Here is a 22,315-nt window from a genome sequence, read left to right on the forward strand (position 1 = left end):
GCCAAAATTTGGCTACGGCAATGCGATTGGGCCTTGGTCTGAGGCTGAAGCCGTTGGTGGGGTCAATTACTCGGGCCGGTTTAGGTGGGCTTTAAGGCCCATTACTCTGATCTTGCACAAGATAGAAGAAAACCTTAGGGCTCGAAATCAAATCCGCCTTGTCCTCCTCGTCGTCGTATCCTCTCGCTCCCCAACAATCAACCCTAATCCGTGGCCGCGGACCCACCGCAAGCTCCCTTTCCGCGGGTAGATTGGGGGCACGAGCGAGGCTGCGCGGGGAATTGGGCCGGGCGTGCTCGAGATCTCAGCCTCTGCGCTTGTAGAAATATTGCTATTGCTATCGCGGTAAGAAGATTGTTCGCTGCCCTTGCAAGAATCCATTCCAATTTTTAGCCGAATCGATGGCGCAGGCTCCAACCCTGCGTTCCTGAAATTCAGCCGTTTTCTTTCTCCCATGGAGTTCTTGATTTGATTTCTGGAATGGTGTGAATTGAGGATTTCGTCTCATGGAAATTCCCCCCATGATTTTCTCTCGATGGCGGCAGGAGGTGATGAGATCTTGGGTGGCGTGCCTCGCTCGTCGGTCCTAAGATGCTGGCCGGCTACGGCGGTGGCGGCGGCGGCGTCCATCTCTCCTCCCGCAAGGACCTCCTCCTCGGCCGCGGAGGCCGGAGCTTCCTCTTCGGAAACACCTGGTTCCTCCTCTCCTCCTACCCGGCGCGCCTTCTGCACACCACGGACCGCCGCGCGCCCGCTGCCTTCTTCGCCGCGATTCACCGGGCACCCTGCGTGCGCTCGCACTGTGCAGGGCAGGGTTTGCTGCAGAGGGGCGGCATTGTCATGGCTGCCTGTGGCTATGCTTTCCGGCGAGCGGAGCTGGGTGCCACCAAGCGGCAACCAGATAAGGATCCATCGGCAGGGGCGCATGCCCCACGAATTGCGGCCATGGGATCAGTTGGGACTGCAGCGCGACCTGATGTCTCTTTTAGGTATAGAGGAGTGGATTTTTGTAAGAAGGTTGGTGCAAGCTTGAAGTGGCATGGGCCGTGGGGGAACAGGGCATTCTGGACCAATGCGGTTGGGCCAGGTTGGAAGCTGAGCTTCTCAGTCGAGCCGTGGTTTCGTGACTTCAGCTCGTCATGTGTGGCGCCATATTCTGCTGGAGCCACAGAGCATCAGCTGTCACTTGATGAGAAGATGGATAACTCCACCGTTGCATCTGATGGGTATGTATCAGATTACTATTGCCTCCAAATGCCGGTTATATTGAGTTCTAATATGCCCAAGCAAGAAAGCTCAGGTGGAAATATAACTAATTGAGGTCCATTAGTGATAAGGGATATACATGGTTTCCTTGAGCTTTCATTTGGTGTTGTTCGATTCTGCAAATGATGTCAACTACGTCTTCATTTTTATCTGTGTATCTGAATAAATGTCAAGAAAGGTGGAATTCAAATGCTGTGAATTGGACTATGGTACATCAGCATTGCTCAAGGCGGTTTCCTAGCCCACCTAGGCGCTAGGCGACACCATCCCACTAGCCACCTAGCCTGCCTAGGTGCTAGGTGACCATCCCGCTTAGCTGCCCAGCCTGTCTAGACGGCTTCCTAGGCTTGTCTAATTGCCGCCGATTAGGTGCTAGGCGCTGGTTTGCTGCCCGACTAGCGCCTAGTGGCTAAGGGGAGCACTGAGTCCATCACATCAGAGTTTCGCAAAATTAAATAACTAACAGGACAAGAATCATGTAGGTTCTGCTTTAATTTCTCGTGCGAAAGTTAATTTGTTTGAAATGGAAATATGGTTCCTTACCGTTTGCTTTGACATATCCATGTAGGATTTAGGATGAATTGTGTCAGTTCTATTTGTTCTTTACATCTAGTATTATTCACTGATATTTGCTCACATCTGCTGGTGGATGATTGTGTCATTTCCTCTGCAGAAAGTCCCCTACTTCCAAAAAACTGAAGTTGCTATCAGGTTCTTGTTACCTGCCTCACCCTGATAAGGAGGCAACGGGTGGTGAGGATGCTCATTTTATTTGTGTTGATGAGCATGCAATTGGCGTAGCAGACGGTGTTGGTGGTTGGGCAGATCTCGGTGTCAATGCTGGACTATATGCCAAGGAGCTCATGAGTAATTCAATGAGTGCTATCAAGGATGAGTCGGAAAGGGCCATTGATCCATCAAGAGTTTTGGAAAAGGCTTACACGAGCACCAAAGCAAGGGGATCATCGACTGCATGTATCATCACTCTTAAAGAGCAGGTTAAGCAGCTCTCCCTTCTTTGATGCTTTGTGTCGTCCCCTTCCCTGACTTGCTTGGGACTAAAAGGCTTTGTTGTTGTGCCATCCCTTCCATTGCTATTTTGATGTATCCTAGTGAACACTGAACACATAAAAATGTGATTTAGAGTTATTTGCTAGAATACGTGGAAATGATTCTTCGAATCACTTATCGAGTGTACGAAACTATGAATAGCTGCCTGAGTCAGTCTCACAGACAACACATAAATCATATATCCTAATATAAGATTTTGGTGATGTCAATTCCAAATTCCTGCTTCTGAAAAGAAGTTCATGTATTTGGTCCCTTGTGTTCTGGGAAGCAACTTGCTAGTTCATTGATAAATTGTACTAACATCAAAACCTGCAGGGTATCCACGCTGTAAATCTTGGAGATAGTGGCTTCGTAGTAGTCAGAGATGGCCGCACTGTTCTCAGATCACCTACACAGCAGCATGATTTCAATTTTACTTATCAGCTTGAGAGTGGGGGTGGCAGTGATCTTCCTAGTTCTGCTCAGGTGAGTAAATCACTACCCATTTTGAGAAGTTAGCTGTGTGATTTGGACCAGGACCTTTGAATATCGTGTAGAGAACTCTGATAAGTGATAACACCGATGAGTTTGAAAGCCAATACTTCTGTCTCTGTCGAATTGCTAGTACAAGCTCTATATCTTCAAAATATTTTGGATATAATTATGCTCCATATACATTTTTGTAGGTATTTCACTTTGCAGTTGCTCCTGGTGATGTTATTGTTGCTGGCACAGATGGGCTTTTTGACAATTTGTACAACAATGAGATTAGCGGCGTTGTTGTTGAGGCTCTCAGGGTTGGACTTACTCCTCAAGCCGCAGCACAGAAAATTGCTGCCCTCGCTCGGCAAAGAGCAACGGACAAGAATAGGCAATCACCATTTGCTGCAGCTGCTCAAGAAGCTGGGTACCGGTTCTACGGCGGGAAGCTTGATGATATCACGGTCGTGGTGTCATATGTGAAGAGTAATTCAGCCGCATGAAACCTTTCCTTTTGATGTAATGTACATAACCTTGCCCCGAACTTATGGGGTTGTATGCACCGGGGCGTAGGTGTCTGGAGTGACAGAGGTACCTTATTCGGAGGTGTGAAATCCCCTGGATTTAGCAAGGCTGCTCTTAAGCCCTGAAAGATGGTAACAAACCATTACCATTTCTCATTTACCATCTCTCAAACCATTACCCCTGATTCCAGAAGCATTTATTTTCTTTCCTCTTGGAAGGAGGATAACAACTTGCACCTGCTGGAAACAAATTTTGTTGTAAACAGTATCGAATGATAATTATTGACGTATTTGACTGTGCTGCATCATTTGAGATGCTTCTCTCGGTCTCAAATTGCCTGGGAGAGAACATCCAGGACGAGGAAACAGATTATGCCGCGAATCTGCTGTGCAGTTCTTTTCTGCTCGCCGGCTGGGAACGAAGAATTTCTTACGAACTAAAGTGATTTTCAATTCAACTTGTGCATTAGGTAACAGAATCATACGGCATTTTTGTTTGGCAGGGTGGGGGGGCATCAGCCACAGGCCAAGCCCCGAGCTGCCCTATTCAGTTTGGACTAGGTCTAAAAAACATATCATTTATACAGTAAAATCTAATGGAATTTTGGGTCTAAGCCCCAGGCTGAAGCTCAAACTGTCATGAGCTTGGTTCATCCCTGATTTCTTCGTAAAGGGCTACATGGAGTGATCAGCTCTGCAAGCGAGTCAGCCCCAAAATGTAACAGTCTTAGCATTAAACATCAGGGGAGGTCACCAAATGGACCAGTTAATCCATTCGCCCCAGAAGCTGGGAAACGTGAAGGCTTTCCCTCAAAAAACAAAAAACTATCAATCGTTTTACAGTATTTCTTTGTAGTCAGCCATAGCTGATGGTTTGATACACAGCAGTTTACACGCATTTTTTGGCAGGCAGCCATACCTAATACATGGAGAATTTACACAAGTCACAAACTCCGTTGGCATCGAAACATTGTCGAGTAGCTTTAGAAAGGAAAAAAAAAATACTGTGATGGTAGTTCTATCTAAGAAGGGGAAGAAAAAAGACATGATGGCGGGCGATGGTGCACTTAAATATTAAACACCTCATCTCGTCTTATCGTTATCTAGATTCTAGGCTAACCTCTAGTTCACGGTTGCTACTCGAACTACCATTTGCTGTCATTATTGTTTTTCTTATGGCGTTGGCCATTGTTTGCATGCACCTTTGATGTGTCAATCTGCATGCTCAAAGTAGTTAAAACACCTGGTGCCTCGGACTGTTCCATTTCATCCTGCACAAATATTTAGCAGGAAGCACGCATTACAGTGAGAATTTTGAAGTATCACAATGATAACCTACCGCTAGACAAATGTTTGATTATGTGTTCATGACAAAATATGAGTAAGGAGAATTCACCATTAGTTGTGAATTCTCTGCTTCCATGCCTTCACAGGCCTTCTTAAGCTGGTCAAGTTCTGATCTGAGTGCACCATTAATCTCGGTCAGGTCAGTTACTTTCTGGGCCAGTTCCTCACATTCTTGCTGGATAGTATAACAAGAATATTAAATCAATCAGCACACATCTCCCCCCCCCCCCCCCCACACACACACAAAAAAAAAGAGCATTACAACGTGGAATTGACTGTTCCAACTACTATAAGTGTCTGCAAGTATCACACAGATTTTACATCACTGACTAACCACAACCTTATTTTTTTTGTTGGCCTAGAAATCACATTTGCATGCCAAGCGACATGCCAAATTGGATTATGTGTTTAGCTGAATTCAGATTTGCTTTGTACCAGTCCGTCAAAAAATAATTGTGGAGGAGCAGGGAAGATCAGAGGCACACTCAATGTCTCAAATCTAGATTTTTTTTTTTTTTTTTTTTTTGCCTAGTTGATCTCAGCCGCCCAACGCTTTTCAAATATTTTCTCACAAATGTAACATGGTGGGTAAGACATCTAGTTGAGGTCCTTCCCAGATGATCAGGCCAGCTGTGCCATTTTCAGTTTAAGACGTTTTTAACAGCATATCAATTAGCCGTAACTGGAGCATTTTCATGTGTATTCAATGGATCTTTGTAATAGATTAACTAAATAGAGAATTGCTATTTTACAATTGTATACTACCATTTATGATAAAAAAAAATCACCAGGAAAATAAAGGGTAAGATACCATTGGCACAAAATAATCTCCCCTATCATTCAGTGCGCAATTAGACATCTTTATTATGACAGTACCTGCTTGCGCAGCCTTGATTTCCTTGCAGACTCTCTGTTGGATTTTTTTCTTCGCTCCCTCTTCAAATCTCGTTTGTCCTGCTAAAAGAAGGAAATTACGAAGCATATGACGAAGATGGTAAGTGGATATGATGAAGAATACTGGTTATTCATGACTATACCATCTGAGACAAAGCGCCAGCATGTTGGGAAGGTGCCCCAGCATTCATCTCTCCCTGTCCTAAGGTCTCTGCTTTAGTTGGAGAATTGCTCCAAATATCCATCCCAATGTTCAAGTTTGTTGTGGGATTAGAAAGTGCTGCCCTCTCGAGTGTCGAAACTGAGAGCTGTGATGCAGACCTCCTCTTGGTCGCGAATGGCGACTCAGCTGCAGCATCCTGCGTTGTGGCAGGCTGAGATGGCCCACCTGGAATGTGTCAACCGTCAGGCATACATGCCAAAAGCCCAAAACAGGGAAACTAATGCATTGTATCTTATAAGTAAGAATTATGATTTACGAGAGCCAACCTTCTACATTTGCATTACTGGACTTTCTCCTCTTTGCAGATGGTGATACCTAGACAAAATTAGCAAATCACAATCAACCAAGACTGTCCAAATATATGACGTGCAAATCTCCTGCAGGTTCTGAAAAAAAAAGATTGTCCGGATACCGCTAAAATTAGCTGCATTTAGGTAAAGATCAACAAGGTACCTTCTGGTCGGCACTAGCATCTCTCTTATCTGATGACTCCTCGCTCCCGCCATCACTGCTGCGCACACCACAATAGTTTCACAGCTAGTTCGATCAAACCAAACAAACAGACCAGCAACCAGCCCCTAAATGCCAGAAGGGAAAAGAGGCATACCTCCCGGAAGAACCATCGCCATAGGGGCCACCGGAGCTCTTCATCTTGCGATTCCCTTCCGCCTCCGGCGCAGCCTCGCCGGCCGGGTAAGGCACACCCTGCACAAAACCAGGTCCAGCAAGCAATTTCACACATCAGCTGCAGCACTCGAACTGATGGTCTAGTTCCACCACTAAAACCTACACCGAACTAGAGAATTGCACGGGGAATCAATTAAACGAGAGAGGAGAAGATCTCGGCATTCACCGCGACCATGGAAGCGTGCGCGTAGTAGGCGGGGACCGCGGGGTGGTACATGGGGAACGGTACCGGTGCAGCGTAGGGCGCCCCCGCCGCTGCCGCAGCCATCATGTGTTGCTGCATCCCACCGCGAGCGAAATCCTAATCAGACCCCAAACCCAACTCGACACACACTGTGAGGAAGAAAAAAATAGCATCGTCCGTACCTGCGCGGCGGGCCAGGCGTAGGGGTGCCCGCCGGCGGCGTAGTAGGCCTGCAGCGACGCAGCCCACTCTGCGAGCGCCTGCAGCGGCGCACCCGCCCCGGAGGACGGGCCGCGGGGCTCGTCGCCCGACGCCGTGGAGGTGGATGACGCCATAGCCGGCCGTGCGTGTTACGAGCTGTGAGCTGCGACCGAGGGATGGATCTGCAGCTGGAGCTGTGGCGCGGACGAGGCGGTGAGGTCACCGCGGAGGTGAGGGGAAGCGGCGCGACGAGTGCACGCAGGCGGCAGCTGCCACGCGAAGCGGAGACACCTGGTCGCTTCGGGCGAGCGCGGAGGTGGCGGCGCGGTGTTTGGTTTCTGGGGGCAGGCCAGTGGGACGACACGTGGATCGGCGCGCGGAGAGGGGTCCACATGTCCGTGAAGGTGGCGTGTTCGGCGCGGGGGTAGAACACGGGTGCGGGCGTGGATCTGGTCGGGGTGCGGGAACCTGGCGTCAGTGGACGATGTGGTTGGCGCCGGATGGGTCGTTCCATTTCGCGCGCGGGGCGCTGGCGTGCGATTTTCGACAGGAAAACGATAAACGCTTGAGTACGCTCCGTCCTCCGCGTGCGTATGCTGAGACGCGCACACCTCTTTCTTCTCCACCAACTACGACTGGTGGCGCTCTTCACCGTGTTGTCCCATCCTTGCACGTGCCGTCGACGTCGCTCATCAGAGGTCTTTCACCGTCTGATCGACGACGCCCTTGCCGCCAAGCCTCAACCGCCTCTCCCCTGCCTGCAGCCTCCATCTCATTATTCGCCACCCCCAATCTCCCTCTAAGTCTATCGGAATCCTAAACTCTAATCTGGACCTCCCTTGTCGATCGCTGTGACCAACTCGAACGTGTCGTGACTTTCCAAATCATGCGCTCGCTCATATCAGAATTTTTTTTTCTCATCCTCTTTTCCTTCTCCTCTTTTTATTCATTTTCCTGTTCTATATAAAAAATTAAAGGGAGATTTGAGGGCTCCTAAGTGGGTCCGGAGGTAAAGTGCTTGAGCCCCCATCCACCGTTGGATCTGTCGCTAGCCGTACGCGGTGCTAATGAGTCGGACGCCGTTAGGATTCGGCTGATCTGGGAAATCGCATGTTGCATGGGCCTGGCATTCCGCAGAACTACAGATGGATTGATTTTGATTTTGTGTATATTCTTTAAATTAAAGAATTACAAAACTATACCGCCGCAGAACTACAAAATAAGCTCCTATGTGGCCACTCGATTTCAAATTTAGCAAAAATCTCATGTGGCCACTGTTGGCCACATAGGAGCCTATTTGTGCAAAATTCGAAAAACGGTCCCATGATTTTGTAATTCTTTTAATAAAAAATATACAAACAGAAGAAAAAAATCGATTGATCTTGGTAAGGCTCTTGGGCCAAATCCACCAGACGCTGCAATCACCGGCTGGTCTATTCCTTCTGGGCCTCTTTTTTTTCACTCTTTGCAGCCCTTCACGTCTAGGGATGTAAGTGGGTTGGTCCAAACTGATCCATTGACGCGGCCCTAGTTCATTTGGGATTAACCATATGTATGAAATGAGCTAACGATTAAAAAACTCAAACTTTTTAGAAAACTAAACGAACTCTCATTTGATTAGAATTGGTTTTGAATCAATCGTATTTTTCCTTTAATTTTCTTATGACCATTTTCATAGTGCTTCAAGGAGGATAAATATGGTTGTATGCATAAAATACAATATGTCCTTGCACATTTTTAAATAATGGAATAAATATTATCTTGGCCTTGATACCTTCCTATGCAAAGAACCGTTTATTATTATAATATTATGAAAATTATCCATCACCTGGAAACCAAACACAAATAGTCTCAATGAACTCAACATGAATAAAAAGGAATAATCACAAATCCTTTTATTGGAACAATAACTCTGAAAAGAGAGGTTTACTATCTTTTCTTTCAACTTAGGAAAAATATGGTTGGACGGCGCTAATTTGAATCCCTCGAGCAAAATAAGCACAGCACCCACATTCAACCCCTCTCTTTTTCCCATTAGCAAGAACTTATTTCAGCTACATATCATAAGGGATTCGATTCGAATAACTGCTAACCGTCACCTATACTTGACGAAGACTTTTGTCACCGTGATTTCCATTTTTATGCAAGTGTATATTTGATGGCATGTAGAGATGACAAGCGTTCTTTGGATAAGACCATAGCCATTTTCGGAAACAAATTCTATGGAGACGTGCTGTAAATCCCTCCTCACCACATGTCCGTATACGTTGATCTCAAAGACGCAGGCAAGGACGAGCCGAGCTCAACTTGCTTTCCTGAGCCGAGCGCCGCCAGAACGAGAAAAAGATCCATGGTAACCGGGTACCAGAGGCGGCGAAAGGGGAGCAGCGGGCAGCACATCGTCGCGCAGCTGCTCGACTCGCCGCTCGGCTGACGCGCCCACACCGCGCCGCGGCACGAGCGCTGGCACGTCCCGCAGCACAGGAACGTGCCCTTCTCGTGGGAGAGCTCACCGGGCGTGCCCAAGAGCATGGCGGGTGGGGAGGCAAGGAGAGGGAGGTGCTTGCCAGTGTGACCCATGGACCGCGCCGCAGTGCATGCCCAAATACCGTAGCCGCCTGTCGCCAACCACGGCCAGGCAGGCGGCGGCCACGCCACCGTGTGCCACCGGCTGCTATCCTCAACTGGGGTGGATTTCCGCTGAATTCAAGTAAGCCCAAACGATAAACCTGCCACTTCTCTCAGTGGTCTGCCAGCAATTCTAAGGATGCATCTTTCCGTCACAGAAGATTTTGGCCCAGTTTAGAGTTTTACAGAAATTTCGCTCTGACAGTGTAAGAAATCATCCAAATAGTATTTTAATTAATTATTAAGTCGATCGTTTATATAATTATGATCATAAAATATCATCATAATAGTTTTGGTATGTATTTTATATCCAAGATCGAAACATGTCTTTCAACATATGTCATCACAACCAAGGTTAATAAAAAATGAGTAATAAAATTATATTACAAGTTTTTAGAAGATTATTATTTATAATAATTTACAACACTCGAACACTAGTAGAATAAAAAAATAGTCTCATCTCCTAACCACCTAGAAGTACTACGCAACAAAAAATAAAATCTATAAACAATAAAAGATGGGTGAAACTATTTACCCTGAGACACCACCCCAAAACCTCGTTACTCGAGTAGTTCATACTACTCCTACCCGTCTTCTATATCGGTGGGTGTGAAGTAACTAGACACTAGTTCTTTATCACCTGTAGCACCTGTAAAAACAACTCGCAAGACTTAATTAATAATAGATACATATAATAACTCGACTCTAAGAATTATGTATTTGGATGAGTTAGCAAGAAGTTGATCACATGGTTAAGTAGATTCATATGCAAAAGCAATTTTTGACATAAAGATGTAGATATCTATACTTAACCACATATACACTTCTATCCTCAAATCTCTAACATAAACATATTTGTAACAGAAATATCTTATCTCATCAATAGCCATCACCAACCATGTCCTAATATACCATACCATCATCTTACATCGGTACTCTACGACTGCTGTAAATGGACAGAAATATGCTCATGATCGAAAGCGCGACAATTCGAATTGTTCTTACACCTTACAGAGGTACATCTTTACCCGTACGTCATGAGGATCATTCGGCTTGCGTGACCACATAAGTCCACACAAGAGAGTAATTGTGACAACCTTTCCTAAGTAAGCTCCAACCGTTTGAACATGTGTCTCTAGGTGCGAAGGTTGTCTAGAACTACTCCCAGAGCAAACTAGATACCCCTACAAATCTATTATGCCTATGACACCAGAGACGTGCAAGCCAAATGATCACATGTACACGAGGTATTTGACTCATCCTTTCCATAACTAGATATATGGTTAGTACGAAAAGTACTAAAGCTAACTGCAGCAACGATCGATGTTTAAATGATGCAAGGGATCTATGGTATCTGGGTTACTCTACCGACCTACCCCCAGCACCGCCTATATCTCGTCTCATTCTCACAACTCATACTTCCCAACATCATCATTATTCTTATGAACAATAAATAAGCCTTATAGTTGTGAATAATAGTTGAACCACTGCTCAACTTTTATTGATGACCTACACATTACTAAGCATGTTGGAGAAAACTTTTAAATTAGAAAACAACATTATTAACCCAGGTTACAAGGGCACGAATCATCAACAATTGAAGGTAGAAGTAATACAACAACATAGGTTCTACACATATAACCCGATATTGGAACGCTAGCATGCATACTTACATAAGCAATAACTTGTCAGTTTAGACTTCACATCATCCAAATTATACGATGAAATATGCTTAGATGCTTACATTGTTGCTCCGACGCCTTCTTGACGCTTTCTGTATAACACTCATAAAACTCTGGTGGTTCGGTGTCGTCTTCGATCACTTGAATCGCCGGCGCAACACTATCTAAACAAATCAAGAATATTTTGCATAAACAATTAAACGATGGAAAAGTATACATATAATGCATGCCCGAACAATCTCCAAACTATTTCTACTAAAAATAAACGATAGAAACACGTATAGGCTCAAGACATATATTTTCAAAATGTTTTTAAATACTTAAAACATGATTTAAGATGCCATGATAATTGTATATATTTATTTACATAATTAATGTTTTAGATGTGATATACATGAATATGTGAAATTCCGGTATTCAAAATGAGGCATTCCACAGAATTATACTAGCTTGGCAAACAGAAAAAACAAAAGAATACTGATATTGATAGTGCAAGGTCACTCATCAGGAAATAGGCGATCATCTTCTCTGCTAACCAAAAACCAAAAAAGAAAGAAAACTATGTACAAGCTGCTGCTGAACCAACTGTACACCGAACGGAAATTACAGCAAATCTCATGGGTATCGATCTGACTCTACCTTTCTCTCTACTACCACCAAGGATAATACCTACCAGTACAAAATGCGATGCCCTCCGGAAATGTCCCGTCCTATCTGCACAAACCATCCACACACCTCCATTTTCCTCCAATGCTCGCCATCCTAAAATCAAGTTCTTGGCCATGATAATCTGCTGTGCTTTCATAAGGAGTTAGGACTGAAACCTCGCAGACGATCCTGACTCTCTCTTAATGGAAGTCCGGACTCTCTTCTATCATTGCTTATCTCAAACTCGCTTGAGCTTGGCTTGGACTCGCTGTTTGCGTTGCTGCTGTGGTCGCCATGCACCTCCCGCTCCTTGCCTCCCCCGCTCGCCACGCTCTCGGGCACGTCGGCGGGCTCTCGCACGAGAAGGGCACGTGCCTGCGCTGCGGGGACGCGTCGGCGCCGGAGCCACGGCGCGGGGTGGGCGCGTCGGCCGCCGACCTGCAGCACGAGCGGCGCGGCGTGGGCAGCGGTGAGTCGAGCAGCTGCGTGACGACATGCCCGTTGCTCCCCTTCCGGAATAAACCCTTCTGCCACCTTCGGTACTCCTTAGAGCTCCTGATTAGCATGAATCCTTTTCCGTTCTGCTGCGCTCGGCTCACGAAAGTAAGTTGCGCTCGCTGGCTCGATCGTCCGTGTCTCGGCTCGTCCCTGGCATGAAGGGAAGCCATGCCAAAATCACCGGCTGAAATTAAGCTGAAAAATCAAAAGTCAAAACACGGGGCACTGCGCATTCTCGTCATTTTCCAGTCTTGCCCCTCGTCGTTGGTCGTTGCTTCCTTCAGCCTCCAACCGGGCCACTGGACCAGCGACACAACCGGGGGGAAGAAGGAAAAAGAAACCTGGGAAGAGCAGTGGCTGCAACTGCAAGCTGCGGTTATTGGGGATCCTTCTCGTCCTCCTCGAGGCAGGCACGCACTTCTCCAAGGGACCCAGCTCTAGCATGAGGTGAGTCGCTGATTGTTTCTTGCAGAGACGATTTCATCAGGCTTTTTTGGGTGATCCGTGCATCTTGTGATCTCCGGGTCAGTTCTTGGTGAAAAAAAAAAAACTTTGCTTGTGATGTGTGTTACGTGTGTCGTTTACTGGATCCAAGTTAGTTATTTCAAGATGCGTTGAGGTCATCGTATTAACCGAATGAATCCAAGTTTACCGGGTCTTCTTGATTTAGGCTAAAGGAGAGGGTTTTTTCTGGGTGCTTAGGCGTTAGGCGTTATCTAATCGAATGAGTTAGTCCTAGGTGAGATGGAGTTGGAATGTTGGATTATCCTCCCATTTCCGTAGTTTCTAGTGGATCAGATTAGATTCTTTAGCTGGTCAAAGCAAAACGCAGATGCGTTTGAGCAATGCCTTTGGCTGCGCTAGATTCAGGGAATATCCTTGCTCACGTTCCGCTTGCATTTGAAAGTTCAAATCGAATATCAAAAGTTATTTTCTTTTTGGAGCTGAAATTTAGAAGTGAGCACAAGAGAATGGTTGTGAGATGGTTGCTATTTTCGATTCAGATGTGTGGGTGGGGATTATCACTGTGATGTTTGGAGTCTGGATCCTGGATTCTTGACATCACATTGTTTAAGAATAAGTGTTCACATTTTGGATTCAGATTCAGGGATGCTGACTGCAAGGCAGACCCTGTAGGATTCCATTCTCCACCAAATCAGCAATGAGTAGTGCTTGCCTTGATCCATTCTCCACCAAACGAAAATCACACAGATCTTAGAGCACCTGTGAGGCAGCTATCTGTTTAATAGAGATGTATGTAATTTTCATTCCAGTAAAACATAGAAGCATTTTCCTACCATGGAGTTAATGTTCATTGAATATCTAATTTGTTTGTTTTTTGCATGAAAGAGGGGGGAGAGAGAATATTCTCTAATTTCATTTCTTCTTGTTCCTTTTGGATTTTAGAAGCTGAATCTCGTAGCACAAGCAAGATTGACTATTGGCATTTCTATTTGGGAATTTGAATATTTTCACTCTGACCACCAGATTAACGATCTCGCAATTCATTGACTTCCACTAAAATTTATGTTTAAAACCAAATAAAATCATGATATCATAATACTATTTTTCGAGATAAATCTATATATACCAATACCATATGATAAATCTGATTTCATATGAAGACATTGTAGGTCAAACTTAAAATTGATTGACTGCCCAAAATGTCATTTTTTTGTGACCAGAGAGAATAATTTGTAAGTTTCAGGTTCATGGGTGCTACTCATTTAGGAGTTAACTAATATAGCAATTAAAACCTTCTGCTATTTTGCAGTTTCATCTGAAATGCTTTGTACCATGCTATTGCCATTCTTTGGCAATTCACTTAATTTTCATGTCATATCCATGGTCTTGTATTGCAATGCATAACTTTGTTTTGAAACAGGGGGAAAACAAATAATATCTCTCGGTTTATGACCTCCATTCATTTATAGCCTGAAGTGTGATTGAATTCTTTTGGAACGTAATTCAATATCCATTACCAATGCAGCTTTTTTTGCCCCACCCATCAAAACATACGGTGCACGTGCAAAACTTCCTAGATCAATATCAATTCAGGCCAATGAGTCAAACTAAGTTAAATTGGATTGAACATATTTTGTGTCACACAAATACCCCCATGATTCTAGGAGCATCACTTTGCATTCTGAAACATAGAACAGCACTTACCTTGTTTTGTTTATGTTATCATGCTCTAATAACTTCTTCTTATTTCAGGTCAAAGAAGATATTTGGTTTCTCCATTTCTCTTATCCTCATCAACCTAGCTTCCATATTGGAACGGGCTGATGAGAATCTCCTCCCAGCTGTTTACAAGGAAGTCAGTGCAGCCTTTGATGCTGGTCCTACTGATCTGGGATACCTTACGTTTCTGATGAACTTTCTGAAGTCCATAGCATCTCCCTTGGCAGGTGTCCTTGCTCTTCACTATGACCGCCCTGCAGTTCTTGCGATAGGGACTGTCTTCTGGGCTGTATCAACAGGGGCTGTTGGTGTCAGCCAGTATTTTGGTCAGGTTGCATTCTGGAGAGCTGTGAATGGTTTTGGACTTGCCATTGTAATACCAGCACTTCAATCCTTCATTGCTGATAGTTACAAAGATGGCACACGTGGAGCGGGATTTGGTTTACTAGCCCTTATTGGTTCAGTAGGTGGCATAGGAGGTAGTGTTTTGGCAACAATCGTGGCTGGAGAGGATTACTATGGTTTGCCAGGATGGCGGCTTGCATTTATCGTGATTGCATTTGTGAGCTTGTTAATTGGATTCCTTGTATACTTTTATGCTGTCGATCCTCGGAAAACATCTCCAAGCCATTTTGGGGGTGATGGGGATCATGAGAGGTACAGTTTTCTTCTGAATTTAGAAAAACTCTTTACTTGCTTGTTAAAAATTTCAAAATATAAATAACACAATAGTTGTATCATGAAGGCATAAGTAGCATTGCTGTTTATCAGCTGAAAATTTCATCTTAGCGAAAGATATATCAAAGTGTGCCTTTTTTCTTTGTATCTGATTTCTTGGATGACTATATATATATCATCTTACCATTACCCTCTGTACCACTTCTCTTTTTTTTTCTCTGAGTAAAACCCTGTATACCACTGGTATTGTGTATTTGCATATCAGCGTAACAATGTGATCTTCTGCAAATGGGCAGGTCACATTTGGTCACTAACGGTGTCCTTCCTCCACATTCTATCTGGAAGGATTCATGGATAGCGGCAAGATCAGTAATGAAAGTGCGGACGTTTCAAATCATTGTATTGCAAGGCATTGTTGGCTCTTTGCCATGGGCTGCTGTAGTTTTCTTCACCATGTGGTTCGAACTCATTGGTACGAAAGCAATGGAGATTTTTCAATACTTGAACTGACAGGTATCCCTTTCTGAAGTTGAACATTAACACTCTTCACCCCTCATAGGTTTCGACAACAGCAGCTCAGCAGCGCTAAACAGCTTTTTCGCTATTGGGTGTGCCAGTGGATCATTTCTAGGTGGTGTGATAGCAGATCGCCTATCAAGATACTATCCAGATTCTGCTCGCATCATGTGTGCTCAGTTTAGTGCCTTCATGGGCATCCCTTTCTCATGGATCCTCCTTACAGCCATTCCCCAGTCTGTTGATTATTGGTTTGCATACGCTGTGACACTCTTCTTAATGGGCATTACCATAAGCTGGTGTGCTACTTGTGCAAACAACCCCATGTTTGCAGAGGTAGTCCCTCCCAGGCACCGCACAATGATCTATGCCTTTGATCGTGCATTCGAGGGTTCATTTGGCTCACTGGCTGCTCCTGCTGTTGGCATTGTGACTGAAAAGATCTACGGGTACAATGCAAAGACTGTTGATTTAGCACATGGATCGGTGGACGGAGCTTACGCACTCTCGAGGGGTCTGTTGACTATGATGATTGTCCCGTTTGCAATGTGTCTCATGTTTTACAGCCCTTTGTACTCTGTGTTCAAGCGTGACCGAGATAATGCTAGATTGGCCAGCATAAAGGAACAGGAGCTTATATGAAAAGCTCTCTGACCAGGGGTGTAGACCAACTTTCAGCAATGTGACCAGATAGAAATTACTTATGTACTTTTGGTTTAATTGGTGTCTGTCTCTGGTCTCAGTTGTTAATCTCCAAAAGGGCATCACTAGAAGTTCACTTTTGGTTGAAGTAATGGGTTGATGACACCTAGGAAATTCAGGTTTCCAAGCTTCTTCAGCTTCATGGCAAACAACTAAACAAGGGTGGATTTTATGCACAAGTGATGACTGGATGAGCTCCACTCTCAATGTGGCCGATCAATATTCGATTGTAACACATTCAGTCCTCATCTGGAGAGAAGATACTTTTTTTTAGGCAAAGTAGGAAGAAACTACAATTTTGTATAACTATCTGTAGATAGATCAGTGGCAGTTGCCATGTTCATTATCAGTTTCTTACTATCTAGTGTTAGCAAACTTGAATGGAACCCTCTGAGGCATCATGCCAGGTCAATGCCGATACTATTAGTAGAATCCATACAGTAGATTCAGTTTATGAATATAAGAACATTTGACATTTCTTCCGGTGCATGTTTGAACACATTGAACTACTGAAGACACTGAATTATTTTGCTTGAATCACTCCTGGATAAGCAAGAACATGCCCCTGAAGAATCAGGATTTCATATTTGCCTCAGTCTTGTAAAACTCCCTGTTAGCTCTCACCACCATTTCTGACTTCCTGTGATCTTTTTTTTTAAAAAAAAATCTTCCTGTGATCTTGTAGATGAAGGATGGATGCAAGCTAATCACCGACGCACCAGACGAAGAGGATGGTCTGTTTCTGTATCTTTTTCTTTCAAAAAATAAAATCTTTTGCTTACAGTGCCCGCTTCATGTGTTTGGTGTCATTACCGCACGGGACCCAATTGATCACAATCGCAATATTGTCTTCAACCGCACGAGGGATAACTGCCAAACCTTCACCCAAGAGTTTTGTGTCTCCTCCTATTGTTTATTTGTCTTATCATCTGCCTTACGTCCTTACCTGATGAAATCTTAGTTTTCTGCTAACTACCCTGTGTGTGAGCACCCGCTCGGCCTGGTTATTACGGTTACTATATCAAATGATCTTAAATTTGAGTATAATCCCAATGCATTTCGTTTATCAACTCAGTGCTTACCTTTTTAGTAGCATGTCGGCTAAAATAGTGGACAAAACTAAAAAGGATTGGGATAGTGTGAGAAACCAAATTGAAACGTGCCTTGTTGACTTGTGATGAGTAATTGATATTATCATTTATTTGGTTTGATGATCTTCGGTTTTGCATGAGCTTTGATGTGATTTGAGATTTCATTTGAGCATATTGATTATGGATTAATTGGAATTGGAGTTAAAGATATATGTTTGCTTGTTTCATGGTGTGCAGGTGATGGATATAACTTGGCGGTCGATGGCGGGATGATCGGGTCAAGCGGAGTACTTGGTGTCAGACGATCAAGGAGGTCGGGCGGAGTCAAGAGTGATCCTAGCTGAACACGTGGAGGTCAAGCAAAGCATTGAAGACGGATGAAGACGGCGTGTTGACAAAGTCAAGTGAAGGGGATGTCGGTGCAAGTGACAAGGCGACCCGAGGGATCAGGAGTGAGAGAGACTTACCGGTGGTCAGGATCGCATGACGGAGTACACGCGTCGGCATCGAAGCGCTTGCTTAAGGTGTAAGCAAGGCGTGAGTCACGCTTTGAGAAGCGTGCAGGTGGTTTCGCGGTTTGACCTTAAAACTGTGGGAGGACTGGAGGAGTATGTGGCACCATCGCGAAGCTTGCGTCGAGGCGAAGCTAAGTTGTGAAGGCGCCGCGACCGTCCGATGAATGAAGAAGAAAATAGACTAAAATACCCTCGATGGTTTGTAGGAGTTTACTACAAGAGAGGGATATTTTGAGGAAAAAGTAGGAAACTTGGCCCCTTCAAACTCTCCCAAAACTCTACCTCTCTATTTATAGGTCTAGAAAACGTGTGTCGGTGTGTGCACAGTGGTCTCTACGAGTTGGATGTGTCTGGAATCAGAAAAATGAATCGCACTAGCTATTTATTTTTCAAAGAATGTTCTGTGCTCGAGCCCAGTGGAGAGACCCTTGGTCATGATATCTGCGAATTGCTTGTCGGTTGAAAGATTTATGTTTTCTAAATATTCTAATATATCCTTTCTTAAAACGCCACCGATCTTTTAACATATGAAATGTGTTAATTGTGCTAGATTCTACAGACAAATGTCACCATTTTTGAGCGAAGTCAGCGGTGCAACCACAATGAACCTAGATAGGGAAACCCTGTGCTGCAAGACGCTTAAGATAAGCTCTCCACTGACCACTGGTACATACCCAATAAATTATAATATTATAAAATACTTTCAAGCAAAATTTAGGCACACGATTTTCTCCTACCATTTTTCAGTATGGACCACAAACATATTGCAAATAATCACAAACCAAAAAATCTATATCAGAAGTAACAAATAAAGCAACTCAGTATACTTTCACCAATGGAATAAGCAATATATAGCAGCACATAACATATGAAGAGAAAGCTCACAATCAGAGGCCGATTCTTCTCCTTCATTATAAACAAGTACTACTCGAGCTATGGACGCTAGTAGTGGTTGGGGCTAAGTTTCTTAGACCTATAAATAGAGAGGTAGAGTTTTGGGAGAGTTTGAATCAGCCACTTGAGTCCTCTTGTGCCACACATTTGAGAGCTTTAGAGTTAGGATTTTAGAGGAGAGAAGGATGAGTGCTTAGCCTATATAATAGGTGAGAGTTTTGAGAGATAAATCTTTGTAATCCGTCTAAAATAGGGCTGTCCTCTTTGAATAATGAAGTTTATGTTTTTTTTTTGCATATGCTTGAATTCCCCTCCTTCTAGTTTCCCTCTATTGGTTCCCTTGCAAGTTTGCAAGTTTTTCGATTTTCGGTTTTGATTTTTGTTTTGGCTTTTGGGCTGAAATTTCAGCACCTTGTGAGATCATTCTTCTTTTTGCTAGAGGCATAAAAACTCACATAGGAGTATATGCTCATGGGTCTTGAGTACCCTTGACTCTAGATTATCAACTTGGAGAGATTCTTTATTGGTGATTTTTTATTTAAGCTGCAGTTTTTCACTTTTGCAGGGTTGTTTTTTTTTTTATGTTAGTGGCTTAAACACTCATATACTCATGTATTTGAGCAAGTCTTGAGTCCACTTGCCACTAGACTATAATCTTGGAGGATAACCTTGTCCGGTGTTCATCTTCTATAGCTTTTTTGAAAGTTGTGAGTTTTTGTGCACAAAGACACATGAAATGGTCTTGAATGGAACATATGGTTCATATTCCATCCGTGGAGTTATGTTACCATAGAACTAGTCTTCTTACTTTGTTTCTCTGATTCTTTTGTTTTCGAAAGATATTTGTTGATACGCCTATTCACTCCCCTCTAGTTACCATTCTTGTTCCTACAGCAACTTTTACCTAACTACTCTTCTCTTGACTTTGTTTTTGTCCCTCGATCTGTTTGGGGGCTAGTGTTCTAATTTCCTGTATTTGAAAGTTTTTGGCGTTTTCTTCTATAATTTTGGTTTTCTATGTTTTAGGATCTTTTGCAATGCATTGTCGGACAAATGTTTACAAGCTTTAATGTATTCCCTCAAAAATAGGCATGCTTTAATGTGTTTTGAGTATATGCTCACCTCAACAGATATCCTGCTTTTTATCTGTCACTAATGCACTAAGGTGATGTTTCCTCCCATTGTTTGTGATGGGCACCTCACAAAAATTATTCTATCACATCTAACATATCGCTCAATAATGTTTTGTTTTATTGTACTGCTCAATTTATCTCTTCTTTGGCTTCAGATTACTTAGGCCACTCTTAATGCATAATGTCTATACTTATTTCTTCAAGGTAAGAGAGTGCATTAAATTGGTGTGTAGAAATAAGAACTCCAATACAGTGTCTATGTGACTTCTCATGAACAATAGTTAAATACGAGAATACTAACTTCCAATGCAAATGTAGTAATGGCTCCTTTGGCACTACATTTTTTACCACTGTGGTGCCATTCCTAGATCAAATTGTTCTGCAAATTAGGAGTTGCATTGGTCTTTGCTTGTGTCAAAGCCTAATCCTCTCCATCCACATAACCACTATGTGGTGTTGTGAACCATCTCAGACTAAATGTAGCTAGGTAGTTGGTCAGTAGTATGGGTCGTCTCTCTGGTGCTCTAGGTCTAATTTAGCTAGGTAGTTTATCCGCTTAATTAACCGAGTAAGTCAGCCCGTTACGTTTTTCTTATCTTATTAATACAATAGGTAGTTCTCTTGCTGGTTCATTTAAAAAAGAAAGCCTCATCCTTTCGGTCCACAAAACCACTTAAAATTCCATCTGCTACATTGTGTTGCTGACCGTGGAACACTTCTATGCCGGACAGAGAGGAAATTGATTTCCATAATTATGGACCATATATATATCTTTCTGGTTTACAAAGGTGCTACTTCTAGGGTTTGACGGTTCATGAGTGGTCCACAAAAGTCTGATGCAACATCATTTCAGGCAGACTTTTTCTCATCTCTTCGCAGCACCTCGGGAACTAATCCTTTTCACATAGTAGGTTTTAGTGGGGAAGCGATTTTCTCACCAAACAAGCAACGGATTGAGCAACTAGCGCGAAAGCCGTTGCGCTAACGCGCATCCGTTTTCTTGCTTGGAATCAATGGGTTTTGTAAGCAGTTACTCTGGCACCATTTATGCCTCCTGATTGAAGCTAATTATGACCAACGAATTCCCTTATCAATATATGCCATGCATATTTAAGATACAATATGGTTATCATTTCTATCTACTATCTATATACAAAACATTTTAATTTATTCTTATCACAGCTGTTTACTCCCCTCTCTTTTTTTTTCATAGTCACTCATCTACAGCTAATTTATTCATTAATCTACAGCCAATGCATTCATTCATCTACAGCTAACCTACACCGTATAATTACCAAAAACGGTACCAGTATTTCATAGCTGGGTCATAATATAATCTCCATACATATTAAGTGTAAATATGCTCATATTTCTTTCCATAAATACCAGAAGGGTATGCAAATCATGGGCTATAAAAATGGAAAGCGCTCAGTTAGAAATTCCACATCCCAGAGCCAAAAAAAGAGAACACCATGTGGACTCCATCCCTGCTCCTCCTCGTCACCCTGCTTGCCATCGTCTCCCTCAAATGCAAAGCTACCACCGAGCTGCTTGGTCCAGAGAAGATCACCCGCCTCCGCTTCTACCTCCATGACACCCTGAGCGGGAAGGACCCGAGCGCGGTCCTTGTTGCTCGTGGCGCCGATCATAGGGCGAAGACTCGTGATCCAGTGCCCTTCAGTTCCGTCTACGCCGCCGACGATGTGCTCACCGAGGGCCCTGCAAGGCGATCCAAGGTGGTGGGGAACGCTCAAGGCCTGTACGTCGCATCCGGGAAAGGCGAAGCGGCGCTCGTTCTTGGCATGGACTTCGAGCTCACGCAGGGTCCGTTCAATGGCAGCGCGTTCGTCGTGTTCTCGCGGAACACGATCACGCACCCGGTTGGCAGGGAGCTCGCCATTGTTGGCGGCCGTGGCGCGTTTCGGATGGCGCGGGGTTTCGCCTTGCTTCGGACGCATTACTTGGACGCCAACAATGGCGATGCGATCATAGAGTATAACGTGACCCTTTTGCACCATTGAGTTGCTGATGTATGCTTGGGCGCTGGTGTTTGTAGCACAATAATGTTAAGAGAATTGCCTTTGTGTGTTTTCCGGTTCTGTTTTCAATCTGCTCCTCTGATGTGTAGCATGCAGCTAAGCAGCTTTATGAGAGAGAAATGAAGCCATTGTTTGAACCAGCAGAACTGCAGTAGCAACCAAGATAGATTTGTATCACTTCATGCATAGAGTAGTTGTTGAGGACGAAAATTCCACTATCACATACGGACGTATGGTTTAGTAGGATTATT

The 22,315-nt window shown here is 43.9% G+C and overlaps 4 protein-coding genes across 9 annotated transcripts; 3 read left to right on the forward strand and 1 right to left on the reverse strand.

Annotated features, from left to right (window-relative positions):
- The first annotated feature begins 143 nt into the window (after nt 1-143).
- Nucleotides 144-3,617, forward strand: LOC133915186 (probable protein phosphatase 2C 80). Its single transcript, XM_062358253.1, has 5 exons — nt 144-345; nt 546-1,226; nt 1,940-2,264; nt 2,653-2,802; nt 3,003-3,617. Exons 2-5 carry the CDS (start codon nt 592-594, stop codon nt 3,297-3,299), a joined length of 1,407 nt encoding a protein of 468 aa, XP_062214237.1. The 5' UTR covers nt 144-345; nt 546-591; the 3' UTR covers nt 3,300-3,617.
- Nucleotides 3,618-4,108: 491 nt separating this feature from the next.
- On the reverse strand, nt 4,109-7,301 carry LOC133915187 (DNA-binding protein EMBP-1-like). Of its 6 annotated transcripts, none has more exons than XM_062358257.1 (9): nt 6,838-7,301; nt 6,644-6,748; nt 6,392-6,489; nt 6,238-6,295; nt 6,051-6,099; nt 5,705-5,949; nt 5,544-5,624; nt 4,717-4,842; nt 4,109-4,591 (listed from the first exon to the last, which is right to left on the reverse strand). In XM_062358257.1, exons 1-9 carry the CDS (start codon nt 6,988-6,990, stop codon nt 4,466-4,468), a joined length of 1,041 nt encoding a protein of 346 aa, XP_062214241.1. In that variant the 5' UTR covers nt 6,991-7,301; the 3' UTR covers nt 4,109-4,465. The 6 variants fall into 6 exon arrangements, with proteins under 6 accessions (XP_062214241.1, XP_062214240.1, XP_062214238.1 ...); XM_062358256.1 differs by having other exon boundaries at nt 6,238-6,292; nt 6,638-6,748; XM_062358254.1 differs by having other exon boundaries at nt 6,638-6,748; nt 6,838-7,300.
- A 5,251-nt stretch (nt 7,302-12,552) lies between these two features.
- LOC133915189 (uncharacterized) lies at nt 12,553-16,867 on the forward strand. Its single transcript, XM_062358260.1, has 4 exons — nt 12,553-12,759; nt 14,530-15,153; nt 15,471-15,646; nt 15,734-16,867. Exons 1-4 carry the CDS (start codon nt 12,755-12,757, stop codon nt 16,330-16,332), a joined length of 1,404 nt encoding a protein of 467 aa, XP_062214244.1. The 5' UTR covers nt 12,553-12,754; the 3' UTR covers nt 16,333-16,867.
- A 4,630-nt stretch (nt 16,868-21,497) lies between these two features.
- LOC133914004 (dirigent protein 4-like) lies at nt 21,498-22,046 on the forward strand. Its single transcript, XM_062357171.1, has one exon. It carries the CDS (start codon nt 21,498-21,500, stop codon nt 22,044-22,046), a length of 549 nt encoding a protein of 182 aa, XP_062213155.1.
- Nucleotides 22,047-22,315: the final 269 nt, after the last annotated feature.

The sequence above is a fragment of the Phragmites australis genome, chromosome 4 (assembly GCF_958298935.1).
Source record: "Phragmites australis chromosome 4, lpPhrAust1.1, whole genome shotgun sequence".
Lineage (NCBI taxonomy): Eukaryota > Viridiplantae > Streptophyta > Magnoliopsida > Poales > Poaceae > Phragmites > Phragmites australis.

Excerpts from the sequence above, each read along its gene's own strand:
- LOC133915186 (XM_062358253.1), top strand. The coding sequence starts at position 592 with ATGCTGGCCGGCTACGGCGGTGGCGGCGGCGGCGTCCATCTCTCCTCC. Across the intron at positions 1,227-1,939 it reads TCCACCGTTGCATCTGATGG|AAAGTCCCCTACTTCCAAAA; the intron begins GTATGTATCAGA and ends TTTCCTCTGCAG. Across the intron at positions 2,265-2,652 it reads TCATCACTCTTAAAGAGCAG|GGTATCCACGCTGTAAATCT; the intron begins GTTAAGCAGCTC and ends CAAAACCTGCAG.
- LOC133915187 (XM_062358254.1), bottom strand. The coding sequence starts at position 6,990 with ATGGCGTCATCCACCTCCACGGCGTCGGGCGACGAGCCCCGCGGCCCG. Across the intron at positions 6,749-6,837 it reads ACGCCTGGCCCGCCGCGCAG|CAACACATGATGGCTGCGGC; the intron begins GTACGGACGATG and ends GGTGGGATGCAG. Across the intron at positions 4,843-5,543 it reads AATCAAGGCTGCGCAAGCAG|CAAGAATGTGAGGAACTGGC; the intron begins GTACTGTCATAA and ends TATACTATCCAG.
- LOC133915189 (XM_062358260.1), top strand. Across the intron at positions 15,154-15,470 it reads GGTGATGGGGATCATGAGAG|GTCACATTTGGTCACTAACG; the intron begins GTACAGTTTTCT and ends GCAAATGGGCAG. Across the intron at positions 15,647-15,733 it reads CATGTGGTTCGAACTCATTG|GTTTCGACAACAGCAGCTCA; the intron begins GTACGAAAGCAA and ends CACCCCTCATAG.
- LOC133914004 (XM_062357171.1), top strand. The coding sequence starts at position 21,498 with ATGTGGACTCCATCCCTGCTCCTCCTCGTCACCCTGCTTGCCATCGTC.